Source organism: Nelumbo nucifera, chromosome 7 (genome assembly GCF_055504915.1).
Source record: "Nelumbo nucifera cultivar China Antique chromosome 7, China Antique-T2T, whole genome shotgun sequence".
Taxonomy (NCBI): domain Eukaryota; kingdom Viridiplantae; phylum Streptophyta; class Magnoliopsida; order Proteales; family Nelumbonaceae; genus Nelumbo; species Nelumbo nucifera.
Genome location: NC_142655.1, coordinates 25,604,192 through 25,618,510, shown reverse-complemented (window position 1 = coordinate 25,618,510; position 14,319 = coordinate 25,604,192). Strand labels below are relative to the sequence as shown.

Genomic DNA, 14,319 nt, shown 5'->3' with positions numbered 1-14,319 from the left:
CTTGCAGAGGTCACTGTTGAGGATTCCTCAATAGTCGACTCTACCCTCACACTAAGGCTGCATTTGCCATTCCTTATTTTAAGGACTTTATCTCCTTTTTGCAGTCAAAATGCCCCTATGAACACTGAGTTCTTAACTGCAAAAAGGAGATATGCCCTTAAAAGAAGGAATGCCAAATGCAGCCTAATATCCTCTTCTTCTGTAAGACATGCTATCCTCTGATTAATAATGATGAATACCATCAATTCATCAAGACCAAAATTATTTGGGAGGGAAGGCCTGATAATAGTGGTCAATTGTCAAACACCATTTAAGGAAGACTGATCTGATTGAAATTTTGAAATATTATGTTATAAGCATACAAGAAATAAGAAACTCTAATATCTACTACCTAGACGGTTCCTCTGATCAGACATCATTTAGGTCCTATCAAATAGGATGCCCATATTTCATTTGCAGGAGGTGGTGGCTGAACCCAGTGACCAGGTATTCGGCTGCACCCAAATTCAATAAAATTAGATTGTCAAAGAAAAATATCAAACTACAGAAAAAGTATTTTGCTGTTCTCCATGGAATTTTCCTGTTGAAGCAGCAAATAAAAGTTTCGACAAGGAAAGGCAGGTGAAATTTCAAAGGTTATTATGCACGACTAGCTTTTGCCGAAATGACCAAAGCATGGTTTTAAACTTTTACCATAATAAACCAAGTCCACTCAAATGCTTTTACTTCCATAACTTCTGGTTAGAACTTTTTGATTAGTTAACTTCTGGTCAAGTTCAGTAAGTTTTAATTAATGGGGATCCATTTTGATAAAAGGGCACACCCTTAATTACGAGACAACTCAGACAAGAAGTACATGTATGAAAAGAGAGAGGTATCCCATGTTTTTTTTTAATTTAATCATAAAAGTTAAAACAATGATTTCTTTGTTGTTTACTAGGGATATGCCCAGATTATCAAAAACAGAATGTGCCCAAATCAGTCCCCTTTAATTATTACAATTAAAATATATTACACTGATAAGATAAAAATATTTGGGTTAAACATGAGTAAAACTCTGAAAAGACCAGAGGAAGGAGAGCCAAGACACATAATCTAGAGAGGCCTCTTCTCTGTCACACAACCCAGGGGAAACTTGTCGAAGACAGAAGTTTTGCAGCATCAAGGTGGGGAAAGAAGTGGAGAGTGGGTGATCGAGGTGGCCACATTTTCAGAGGAAGCAGAGGAAGTAACCCCACTAGCAAGTTCAAGGGGGAGGGGTCGTCCAGGGGTGAAGGGGGAAAAAAGCTGTAAGGGTCAGGGGCCGGGGGTCTTCCGTTTTTGTTTTGAGATGGATCTGGGGTCTGGTAGGAGGCGGCTGGTGATCTGCAACTTGATCAGAAGATGGGAGTCAGATATAGTGTTCTTTCAGGAAACAAAACTGGAGGTGGTTGACACAAGTATAATCGGAAGTGTGTGGGGTCAGGGTAAAGTGAGGTGGGTGTCTAAACCAGCCAGAGGGCCTGCAGGGGGCCTGTTAATCCTTTTGAATCCTTTAAAATGCAAACTGGTTTCATTTCAGGTTGGGGATTTCTCACTCTTGGTGGTGTTGGAGTTTGAGGGGGGCTTTCAGGGTCAGTTTACTAATGTCTATGGTCCAACTGTGAACTTAAAGAAAACGAGATTGTGGGAGAACCTGTCAACAACCAAAGGGGGATCTTCTTTACCATGGGTGATTGGAGGGGACTTTAACGTGGTGAGATTTTTGGAGGATAAGAAGGGAGGAACCCGTAGGTCAAGGGACATGAGGAAATTTGCAGATTTGTCAATCAATTTGAACTTGTTGATCTACCGCTTGTAGGGGCTCAATTTACTTCAACAAACAATCAGGAGAATCCAGTTCTGGAAAAGTTGGACAGTTTTTTTATCTCTTTTGGATGGGAGGCGGCTTGTAAAAATCTAAAACAGGTTGCCCTTCCTAGGCCAGTTTCTGATCACTCTCCTATTCATCTGGTGTGTGGATTTTAAAAGACAAGGAAAGCTCCTTTCAAGCTTGAAAATGCCTGGTTTGAAGAAGAGGAGCTGGTCCATTTTCTTACATCCAAGTGGTCAGAAATTCAAATTGAAGGAACAAGCTCTTTCATTTTTGTAAAAAAAAAAAAACTCAGCCTCATTAAAGATTTTCTAAAATTATGGAAACAGAATTCCAAAAATGAGACGGAACTTGAAAAGAGGTTGTGTTTAGAAACTATCAAGGAAGTGGATTTAGTGGAAGAGGGGGGTCCTTTGTCAGAAGGGGATAGAAAAAAGAGGGCAGAAGCTAAACTGAAGTTAGATAAACTAGCCTATAAAGATGAGCTGAAATGGAGGCAAAGAGATAAGTAAAGTGGCTAAAAGAGGGGGATAGAAACTCTAGCTAATTCCACAAGATGGCAAATGCAAGGCAAAGATCCAATCAGTTGGAGAGATTGGAATTAGATGGGGAGGTGGGAGAAACTTGGACAGACATGAAAAGAATTGCCACAAGGTACTTTTTAGACATGTTTAAAGAAGACTGGAAAAGAAGACCTTTTCCAAGCAATCTGGACTTTTAAAAGACTTTTAGAGGCACAACAAAGGGAACTAGAAGCCCCTTTCTCAGAGGAGGAAGTGTGGCGAGTGATTAAAAATATGGAAGTCAACAAATCTCCAAGGCCAGACAGCTTAACAAGCTTATTCTACAAGAAGTGCTAGGAGGTGGTAAATGGTGATTTGATGAAGGTTTTTCAGGATTTTCATCACAATGCTGCCCTGGAGAGAAGTCTGAATGCAACCTTCATCTCTCTAATTCCCAATGTAGAGGGAGCAACAAAAATTAATGACTTTCGGCCAATTAGTTTACTGAACAGCTGCTACAAGATCTTGGCCAAGGTCCTAGCTGAAAGACTTAAGAAAGTTCTTGACTCAGTAATTTCAAAAAACCAGTTTGCATTTGTGCCTGACAGGCAAATGCTAGATAGTGTTCAGGTTGCCAATGAACTGATAGACTCAAGGAAGAGGGAGGGCAGGCCGGGGTTGCTTTGTAAACTAGACTTTGGAAAAAGCCTACAACCATGCGAAGTGGAAGGGTTGGACTTTGTCTTGGAGAGCATGAACTTTGGTCAGAAATGGAGAAATTGGATGAAGGTATGCATCACCTCTCCAAAATTTTCAGTTTTAGTGAATGATCAATCAGCATGTTTCTTCAAAAATTCCAAAGGCCTTAGACAAGGGGACCCCCTTTCACCACTTTTGTTTATCTGTGTGATGGAAATCTTAACTATGTTTACAAATAAAGTGGGTGAATTGGACTTGTGGAAAGGTTTTGAAGCTTGTCTAGCGGGGCAGAAAGTCTAGCTGCTCCAGTTTGCAGATGACACACTTTGCTTCATTGATGCTGAATTAGATCAACTTGGAATTTTATTAGGGGTCTTAAGCTGGTTTGAAGTGGTAACAGGGCTAAAAGTAAATTGGTCTAAGAGTAGACTAATTCCAGTGGAAATGATTGAGGATCTTGATTCTCTAGCTGAGGTCCTGACCTGTCAGATTGGTTTTTTGCCTACCATATACCTCAGCTTCCCTTTAGGAGCCAAGTGTACTTCTTTGATTTGGGGTTGAAAGGTTGGAAAGAAAACTAGCTTCTTTTTTTTTTTTTTGATGAATAAAGAAAACTAGCTTCTTGGAAATCCAAATATTTAACTTTGGGAGGCAAGATCACTCTCCTCAAAAGCTCTCTCTCAAACCTGCCCTCTTATTTTCTTTCTCTCTTCCCTATTCCATTAAAGGTAGCCAATAAGCTGGAAAAGATCCAGAAAGATTCTTATGGAAAGGTTGGGATGAGGAAAAAAGAATGCACTTGGTCAGTTGGGATCAAATTTGTTCTCCCAAAGGAAAAGGGGGTCTAGGGATTAGAAAACTGAAGATATTTAATGAAGCGCTCCTTGGAAAATGGATCTGAAGGTTTGGGACAGAAAGGGAGAGTTGGTGGAGGAGGCTGATAGAAGCTAAATATGAAACAGACAAAAGTGATTGGACAACCAGTCCTAGTGGTAACTCCCTAGGGTGCTCTCTGTGGAAGAAGATCATGGATTTGTACCCACTGCTGAATAGAGGTCTGGTTCAGAATGTGGGAAATGGTTAGAACTTAAATTTCTGGAAAGATAATTGGTGTGTAGAAAGGCCTTTGGTGCAGTTGTCTCCTCAGTTATTTTGCCTGGCTGATAACCAAGATGCTTTGGTGGTTGAGTGTTATGAAGTCTCAAACAATTCCATCACTTGGAGCCCCTCACTTAGAAGAAACTTTCAGGATTGGGAAATTAATCAAGTAAGGGAGTTATTTGAGCTGCTATCAACTCAGACCATAAACCTGTTGGAAGATGACAGATGGAGCTGGATCTAGAGTGCAGATGGTTTCTTTTCTGTGAGGTCCTTTGCCAAAGTTTTGGAAGGAGATAACAGACCTCTTTTTCCAGCTGCTATTATTTGGAATGCGACTGCTCCTACCAAAGTAAATGCCCTAGCCCTTGTTTGGGCTGCTACCCTGGATAGGTGTCTCACCAAGAAAAGCCTGTTGAGGAGAGGAATGCAGATTCAAGACCTGAGTTGTATGTTATGTGGTCAACAGGAAGAGGATAACAATCACTTGTTCCTCCACTGCTCTGATTCAATGTCTTTATGGAATCACTACTTTTCCTCGGTAGGAGTGCCCTGGGTCATGCCAAAGTCCGTTGGGTCTGATGTGGTGCTGGGACTGTTTAAGGCTTTCCAAATTGGCCAAAAGTGTTTGGAGATCAATTCCTGCAGCAGTGATTAGTACCATCTGGGAGGAGAGAAACATCAGAGTTTTCCAGAACAACAAGGCCAAAAGAATAGACAGCCTCATTTCTAATTCCTTTGGAAAAGTGGTGTCTTGGACTGCTTCTGTAAATGGTTCCCAAACTAGGGAGATTGGAGCCCAGCTGAATTCTAGAAATCTCTTTGAGCTGTAATGTTATCTGGTTCTTGGGCCTGCCTTCTTTCCGGGGGCCTATTTGTATTTTTCTCTATATTCTTAATAAAATTACCTTACCTTTTTCAAAAAAAAAAAAAAACTCTGAAAAGCATAATAGAAGAAGAATGGAATTATCATGAAAAATAATAAGAAATGAATATGTTCTCTCTAGAAGCTAACCAAACTAAAACAAAAATATTTGAAAATCTCAAATGACATGAAGTATTGACATTTATTTTGTTTTCTTAAAGATTTGTCGTAGAATTCCAATGTTCATAGTGTTTTCATAGTTTCAGCAATATTACAATCTCTCTATGGACTTCCATGAATTAATTCTATTTCTACATGGTCAAAGTTTACACCAAAACTGAAGTTTAAAACATTGAGTCAAAGAGATTTTTAATTTGCACTTCACATGGGACTTACAATCTACATGTTGCAGTTCTTCAGTCGGTTGACATCCTAACTACTGTAATAATTAATTTTATGTATTTCCAAAGAAGTGACGAAACCACAAACCCAGATGAAGACTGAACTTGTCTTTATTCTACTTGTAAGGCATGAGTGTAGCAGAAAGGCAAATGTTGAAATGGATGACTGAGAAAATTAGAAAAGATGGGATGAGAAATGAGTTTATTAGAAGGAACCTAAGAGTAGCCACAATGGGTGATAAAATGAGGGAAAGTAGACTAACATGGTTTGGGCATGTGCGGAAGACCATCTACAGCACTACTAAGAAGTGATCTGTTACAAGTTGAAGATGATAGAAAAGCTAGGAACAGACCAAAAAAGGCACGAGTTGAATGGTAAGAAATGATTTAAAAGCTCATAATTAACAATGGCTATGGAACTGAACAAAAAGAAATGGCAGAACAGGAATCATGTAACCAACTCCATATAGTTGGGATGAGGCCTAGATGAATTATTTTTTCTTTTGAGAAATGGGTAACACAATGTATTAGCATCCAACTATCAAGAAACAAGGACAAGTGTCATGTATAGTGAGGTTCTTCTATACATGTTAAGAGTCTAAAGTGTTTGCAATTATTCCAGAAGACTCTAAACAGAAAAACCATACAAACAATGCACTTGATTCAAAGTATCTTATGGTGAGGAATATTGACAAAATGTTAATGTGCTACCCATGAGTCGACTGTTGACACCAACTATGGCTTAGATGATGATGATGATGATGATGATAAAGTAAATGACTTATTACCTAAAGCAGCAATCACATACATATAGGTTTTGTAATCAGATCAAAGCAGGGATCTTCCCTACACAATGTAACCAATTCCTGCTGTTGGCAAGCCAGATTTATGGTTGATTTTTATTTATTTTATTAATTTGTGAGACTAATATAATCTTATTGGGCCTATGGGCTACCTTTCTTTATTTCTCTAAGTGTTTCTGCCCTAAGCACATATGGAACCCTGTCAGAATACAGTGAATCTGTCTGGGAGGGCCATGCAACTTCAGGACTTGAACTGTGGCTTGTGTGGACAGGAACCGGAAACTGTTGACCACCTGTGCATTCATTATACAGTTTCTTCTAAATCTGGGGGCATTTCTTCAGAGCTGTTGGGATTTTCTAGGTCATGTCAGGTTAAGTTAAAGAGCTTCTGTGGTACTGGAACCTGCTGGGCCTGAGCAAAAAATGAACTTGTGTTTGGAGATCTCTCCCCACTGCTGTTTTAGGGACTATATGGAATTGACCGAGAGAAATAGTAGAATTTTTTGTAACAAGAAGTATTTAGATGAGTTGATCCATTTGGCTGTTGATTGCGTGGTGTCTTGGGTCTCTGTTGTGAAAGACTTCAAGCAGCAGAATGTTTCTCTGTTGCCTAGCTCTAGAAGTTTGTGGGATTTGTAAGTTGGTGTCTCCTCCTGGGTGGAGGCTTTCTGCTTCCCCAGGAGTTTGTTGTACCATGTTTTTTATCTTAAATTCTTAATAAAATTTTACTTTACATGGGGGATCTGCTAGATCTCTTCTGCACATTATTTTTATTCCTTTTTGTAGCTCAGATCTATAAGTTGGTATGAGAACAGCTATACATGAAGAGATGGATGATTTACCAAAGAATGAAACAGGGTATATTGTTAAGTAGCCAGAAGGTGAGACACCTATTGGGTGTAAATGGGTGTTCATAGTCAAGCACAAGGCGAATGACATTATAGAAAGGTGCAAGGCAAGGCTTGTGGCTAAAGGCTATAGTCAAACTTACGGGGTCGATTATGAGTGGAGTTTCTCACATGTTGCTAAGGTGGCACCTGTCTCTTGCTACTCATCATTCTTGGCCTCTTCATCAATTGGATGTCACAAATGCATTTTTTAATGGCAAACTTCATGAGGAGGTGTACATGGACATTACACCTAGATTTTATACACTTGCCTAGAGGGAGTGTGTGTAAGCTCAAAAAGGCTTTGTAAGGGCCACTTTTTCAATGGACAGCTCAAAGGCTCCGGGACCAAATGGATTCACCATGGCTTTTTTACAAGATTGTTGGGAGATAATAAAAGATGATTTGGTGGAAGTTTTTGAAGACTTTTATGAGAAGGGAATAATCAATCCTAGGTTAAATGCTACTTTTTTGGCCTTGATCCCTAAGAAACCTAAGGTTAGACATTCAAAAGATTTTAGACCTATCAATTTGGTAGCTACCAAGTACAAAATTATTACCAAGATACTGTCCTTGAGACCAAAATTGGTTCTATTTGCTATTACCATACCTACACAAGGAGCCTTTGTACAATATAGGCAAATTACATATCAAATCCTCATAGCAAATGAGCGTGTGGAAGAGATGAAGAGATTAGGAAGGAAAGAGTTGGTCTAGAAGCTGGATATAATAGAAAGCTTATGATTTGGTGGATTAGTCTTCCTTATTGGAAATCAAGAGGAAATGCAAATTTGGGGAGAGGTGGCTTAGGTGGATTCCGGGGTAGTGCAACTTGGGTGAGCATGGTTTGGCTTTTGTCAAATTTATATGGGCTCGGCCCAAAGGCTCAAACCTAAAGCAATGTAAACTACTGACTCAAGCCAAGCCGATTTGCATCCCTGGTTGTCTTTATTTAGTTTTTCTCAACGAGGAAGTAAGAGATTTCTTCCCAACTTATAGAGGGCTTAGGAGAGGGGATTCATTGTCCCCATTTCTGTTCACTCTAGCAATGGATATCTTGAGCAGGGTAATATCAAGAGCAGATATATTGCAGCTAATTAGAGGATGGAGAGATGGGAGGAATAATGTAGTAATCCACTTGTAGTTTGCCAATGACATTATCTTATTCTATGAAGGAGGTTGGACATAATGGGCTAGGAATCTAAGATTGACAGTGGAGTTGTTTGAAAATTTATCAGTTCTAAGGATTTAACTTTGATAAAAGATGTGTGGCGGGAGTAAATATGGATGGTAGGGAGATAGCTGAATGTGCAGGCATATTGGGGTGTTCTATCATAGACTGGCCAACAAATTACCTAGATCTTCCCCTAGGAGCTAACCCTAGAGAGAATAGATTCTGGAATCCAGTTCTAGAAAGGTTTACTAAAAGACTTACAATGTGGAAGAGGAATTACATCTTATTAGAAGGAAGGATCACCCTAATTAAATCTACTTTAGCTAACCTTCTAATGTACTATTTGTTGGTTTTTAAAATTCTGCAAGGAATTGTGCTAAGAAGATTGAAAAAATAATAAGAGATTTCATGTGGGAACTGAGGGGAAGGAAGCATCATTTAATCAAGTAGGAGATGGTTTGTAGAATTAAATGTCAAGTGGAATTGGGGAAAACAGAAAATATTCATCTCACCACAATCACAAGAGAAGTATCTACATCATTACCTTGCAAATCAGTACCATCATAGTCTCCAAAATCATCTTCCTTGGGTGATCCATACCCATAATCTTGTGGGTCACAGGCATGTGGTTCAGGCCCCTCTTTATGCTGCATATCAGTCAATCTCCCTCTAAAGTTTTTCTCACTACGAGCTATCATAGTGCTGATCCTTTCTCTAATACCAAACTGATGTAGGACCTTTGTGATTCAGCATTATCCTTGCTACCAAAATCAAGTTTTAGATAACTGGTGTACAGTGTATAGTGTAACGAGGACTGTTACCATTTACTAATATATTGCTCCTTTGCTGCAGATATTTGGAATTGAGGTTTTTATGTTGTTTGGGTGCAGGTGGAACTTGCCCTCTGAAGTAAATCTGCTCTTTGATCCATCTAATTTTTGAGTGGCCAACCAAGAGAAGGAAACTAATGTGGAAATATATCTGAGCAGCCATTTTATGGACTATTTGGGAGGAGAGAAATGCTAGAATATTCCAAGAAAAGAAAAGCAGCCTTACTGAAGTAAAGGAATGTATATTGACAAGGGAAATTCTTTGGCTGAAAACTTCAGACCTCTTCGTGAATTACTCCTATGATGATTTTTTTCGAAGGGGTTGGGTAGAGGTGGACTCCACAGCCTCCAAAAAGAATAGAATACAAGCGAAGTGGATAACCCCTCCGGAGGTCGTCCCCAGTCGCGAGACGGGTGGGAACGCGTGCAGCACCGGAAAGTGAAGAAGAAGCCCGATCTGCAGTGGGTTTCGCGACGAAGGCTGAAGGAGCTTAGCCGCCTGCGACGCCCCTCAGAGAGGCCGAAGCCAAGATATGCTAGGGGAAGAATTGAAGAGAACGAAGAGAAGAATGAAGGTTGGGTGCAGTGCAGTGAAGGTGATGAAGAACTGGAGGACTTTTCTGTTGATGGTACTAGCGTGGCCAATGTAAATGACAAAGGCAGTTGTGCTGGAGGTGACATGGATGGGTGGAATATTGCAAGTTTATTCCAGGGTGAAGATTGTAAGCGGCTCAACTCAGTCCCAAGACCACAGAGTGTGCAAGGATTACCAGAAGGGGCAGACCAGGAGAACCGGAAGCAGAGCAGGAACACAACATCTACGGAAGTACTTCCCAACCAACTCAGGGAGATAGACGTTTACCAACCTCTGGAACAAGAGAGGGAGGCAGGGAGCAGTCCTCTTCTAGCTTGTCCATCAGTCCCAGGTAACCAAGTGATTTCGGTTTGTGCTACTAATGTGTCTCCTGTGTCTTTGGTTCCAGATTCCGTTCCTGTTTCATGTTCTGTAGCCCATGAATATGTAGCCGAGCCAGCAGACGGGCTCTCCGAGGAGGGGGAGAGGGGAAGAAAGGATTGTGGGAAGGTGCCAGAAGGAAGGTATAGGAGTGAAAAAGTGTGAGAAATCATTGAAAGAGTGTTCAAGAAAGTGGAAGGAAAGCTGATCTGGAGGAGGGAAGGGGAGGAAGGAAGAGGGGAGGGGATAGTGGAGAGGAGGGAAAGGAATGAGGGTAGAGATGGAGAGGACTACGGGGGGAGAGCAGGGAAGGAGGGAGGTAATAGGAAAGGGAAGGAGGATGGAGAGGAAAGAATAGAGGTGGAACCAGAGGAGAGGAAGAAAGGGCAGGTGGACAGAGTTGGAGGAGATTCTGTAGGAAGGGTAGGGTTGGTGGACTCGGTGAGAGAAGACATGATAGCAGAATTTGTAGGGAAGTTGGGCTGCAGGTTGGAAGATTTGAATGTGTTGAAAGAAAGCTTACAGAAGAGGAAGGAGAAGATTAGAATAAAGAAGAGGAGATTGAGTGAAGTAGAGAGATTGAAGAGAGATGTAGAAGGAGACAAGAGGCTTGAGGTAAAAGGAGATAGAAGGAAAGGGGATAGTAGTGGTAGGTGGCAAGGGGTGTAAAAAGAAGCTGAATGAAGATTCTTAGTTGGAATGTGAGGGGAATTGGGAGTGCAAGGAAGAGAGCGACAATAAAAGAGGTAATAAGACGGTGTGACCCAAACATTATGCTGCTGCAAGAATCCAAGAGAATGGAGTTTAATGATAAATGGGCAAGGAGTGTATGGAAAGCCAGGGGAATTAGCTGGGTGGCTGCTCCCTCGTGGGGTGCTTTCGGGGGGATTGTAACAATGTGGAAGAGGGACGTGGTGGAAGGTCTGGAGGAGCTAATCGGAAAGTACTCGGTGTCTATGAAGTTTAAGCAGCAAGAGGATGACTATTTGTGGGACGGGCCTTGGTGCATGGGTGGGGATTTCAATGTGATCAGATTCTCGGAGGAGTCCAATAAGGTTAATCAAAGGGTGATAAAAAGCATGAGGAAGTTTAACAGTTTTGTGGATGCCTTTGAGCTTAAAGAGATTTCCCCTAGCCCATAAGACACTTACGTGGTCAAATCTCCAATCTAGACCCATTTGCTCTAAGCTGGATAGATTCCTGTTCTCTTTGGATTGGGAAGAACATTGGGGAACCTTGGCTTCTAGAGCTCTCCCAAGGGTGACCTCAGATCACTGGCCCATAGTGTTATGTAAGGAGGAAAGAAGGTGTGGAGGTCCTACCCCCTTTAGATTTGAAAATATGTGGTTACTTCACCCAGGGTTTACTAACAAAGTGAGGGAGTGGTGGCATGACTGTAACCCACTGGTGGAATGGGAGGGGATGAGATTCCATAAGAAACTACAATTCTTGAAAGCAAGAATCAAGGAGTGGAATTTGATAGAGTTCGGGAGGATAGAAGAAAGAAAGGGAGATCTGATGGATAAGATTGAAAGCCTTGACTATAAAGAAGAAAGGGGAGAATTTGGAGAGGAAGACAATGATCTCAGAAGAGATTTGAGAAGACAGCTAGAGGAATGCCTGCACAAGGAGGAAACTAGTTGGAGGCAAAAATCTCGATGTAAGTGGTTGCAAGAGGGAGACAGGAACACTAGGTATTTCCATTCTCTAGCAGATGGCAAGAGAAGGAAGAACTTTATCTCCAAATTGGTAGTAGATGGAGTTGAGTTAGTACAACAAGAGGAGATTGCCAGGGCCTATGTGGAGCACTTCAAATCTATTCTAAGAAGGCCTATGAGTAGAAGGGTGTGGGTAGAAGGTTTGGACTGGCCAGATGTAGGGGTGGAGAATAGGAGAAGGTTGGAAAGAAGCTTTAATCTAGAAGAGATCAAGGAGGTTGTGTTTTCTATGGATAGAACAAAAGCTCCAGGGTCGGACAGGTTCACAATGGCTTTTTATTAGGACTGTTGGGATATCTTGAAAGATGATCTCTTGCAAGTGTTCGAGGAGTTTTTCAGGAGAGGAATTGTCAATCCGGGTGTGAACTCTACATTTATAGCCTTAATTCCAGAAAAGAAAGATGCATCCCACCCGAAGGATTTTAGGCCAATTAGCTTGGTTAATAGCTTGTACAAGATCATTGCAAAAGTGTTGTCTTTGAGGCTGAAGAAGGTACTGCCAGATATCATTGCACACTACCAAGGAGGGATCTTAATTGCAAAAGTGGAAGACAAATTACTGATCAGATCTTAATTGCTAATGAGAGTGTGGAGAACCTTAAGAGGGATAAGAAGAAGGGAGTGGTCTGTAAGTTGGACTTGGAAAAGGCTTATGACTTGGTGGATTGGGACTTCTTGAAGAAAGTTCTGACTAAATTTGGGTTTGGGGTTAGATGGTGTAAGTGGATCATGAGTTGTGTCCGGTGTTGTCATTATTCAGTGCTAGTGAATGGGACAGTGGTAGACTTCTTTCTAGCTAGTAGGGGTATAAGACAAGGAAACCCCCTGTCTCCTTTCTTGTTCATTCTAATTGCGGAGGTTTTGGGGAAACTGATTCACAGAGCAGATTCTAGGGGGCTCATTAGAGGCTGGAGAGTTGGGAGGGTGGAAACCCCCCTCACTCACCTACAATTTGTTGATGACACGATCTCATTAGAGGCTGGAGAGTTGGGAGGGTGGAAACCCCCCTCACTCACCTACAGTTTGTTGATGACACGATTCTATTTTGTGAAGGCGGTAATGTGAGCTTTATCAGAAACTTGAAGTTGGTGATACAACTGTTTGAGCAAATGTCTAACTTGAAGATTAACCTTGGGAAAAGTTGTGTAGTGGGGGTGAATTTGGAGGAGGGAGAGATCAGGGAGAGTGTTGAAGTGCTGGGGTGTGAAGTTTCGGGGTGGCCTTTGAATTACTTAGGGTTGCCATTAGGTGATAATCCCATGAGAGAGAGCTTTTGGAACCCGGTGGTGGAAAGGTTTGAAAAAAGATTGGCATCCTAGAAAAAGAACTACCTCTCTCTCGGTGGGAGAATTACACTAATTAAGGCCACACTTGCTAACTTACCCATCTTCTTCTTGTAAGTGTTTAAAATCTCAGTGAAGGTTGCTAACAGATTAGAGAAGCTAATAAGAGATTTCCTGTGGGAGCCAGGAGAGGAGAAGAGGGATCATAGAGTTAGTTGTGAGATAGTATGTAGGAGTAAGTCTTGTGGTGGCTTGGGGCTTGAGAGTATTAGGAGAAGGAATATGACTCTGTTGGGGAAGTGGTTGTGGAGGTTCCCTATGGAGAAGGAGAAGCTATGGGCTAGAATAGTGGCAAGTATACATGGGCTGGAGCACAATGGATGGGATGTTGGAATCAGAGCTAGGACCACAAGCAATTCTCCTTGGAAAGCCATTCATGACCTGCTACCAGTTTTCTCCCCTAATATCAGGTATGACTTGAATTCCGGTAACTCAATAAAATTTTGGGAACAAACCTGGGTGGGGAGTGCCCCTTTGAAGGATCAGTTTCCTTCATTGTTTGCTCTTTCCGATTTGAAAAATGAGTTGATCTCGTCTTTCACCACCCTATCCTCTTCCACTTCTGAGATTGGGTGGAACTTGGGTCTAAGAAGGGATTTGAGGGACTCAAACCTCGACAGTATTTCGAGCCTTATTGCTCTTCTTGATAACTTTTAGACCCCACTAGGGCGGATTCTAGAATTTGGACACCTACCCCCAGTGGCATCTTCTCTTGTGCTTCGTTCTTCAAAGTCTTAAGTTAGTCCTCCAGTCCTACCTTCCCCCCTTTCCCTGTTGGTGAGGTTTGGTGCAGAGCAATACCTCCTAGGGTTGGTAGTTTTTGTTGGGAAGCCTATCTGGAAAGAATCAACACTGGCGATCTACTCCAAAAGAAGAGACCCAATACTTGCTTGTCACCTCAATGGTGTGTTCTGTGCAAAGCGAATGGGGAGACTGGTTTTCACCTACTGATGTCTTGCCACTTTGCGAGGTCAATTTGGGATTGGGCTTACTCCTTATTTGGATGCAGGTGGAATCCCCCATCAGATTTACAGGGCCTTTTCTCCCTTTCCTTCTTCAGGTGGCGGATAAAAAGGGGAAGGATAATGTGGAGAGGACTAAGGGCTGCAGTATGTTGGACACTGTGGGAAGAAAGAAACTCCAGGATATTCTCAGAAACCCAGAGAGGAGCAGGAGATCTGAGGGCCATCA

General features: G+C 41.6%; 1 protein-coding gene across 2 annotated transcripts in view; it reads right to left on the bottom strand.

Annotated features, from left to right (window-relative positions):
• Window positions 1-309: 309 nt before the first annotated feature.
• The window catches only part of LOC104593452 (U11/U12 small nuclear ribonucleoprotein), a 50,824-nt gene continuing 36,814 nt past the window's right edge, over window positions 310-14,319 (bottom strand). For both annotated transcript variants that reach the window (XM_010253295.2, XM_088891638.1), the window contains exon 10: window positions 310-494. In XM_010253295.2, the coding sequence (XP_010251597.1) occupies window positions 416-494 (79 nt within the window). In that variant the 3' untranslated portion in view covers window positions 310-415. The remainder of the gene's footprint in view (window positions 495-14,319) is intronic.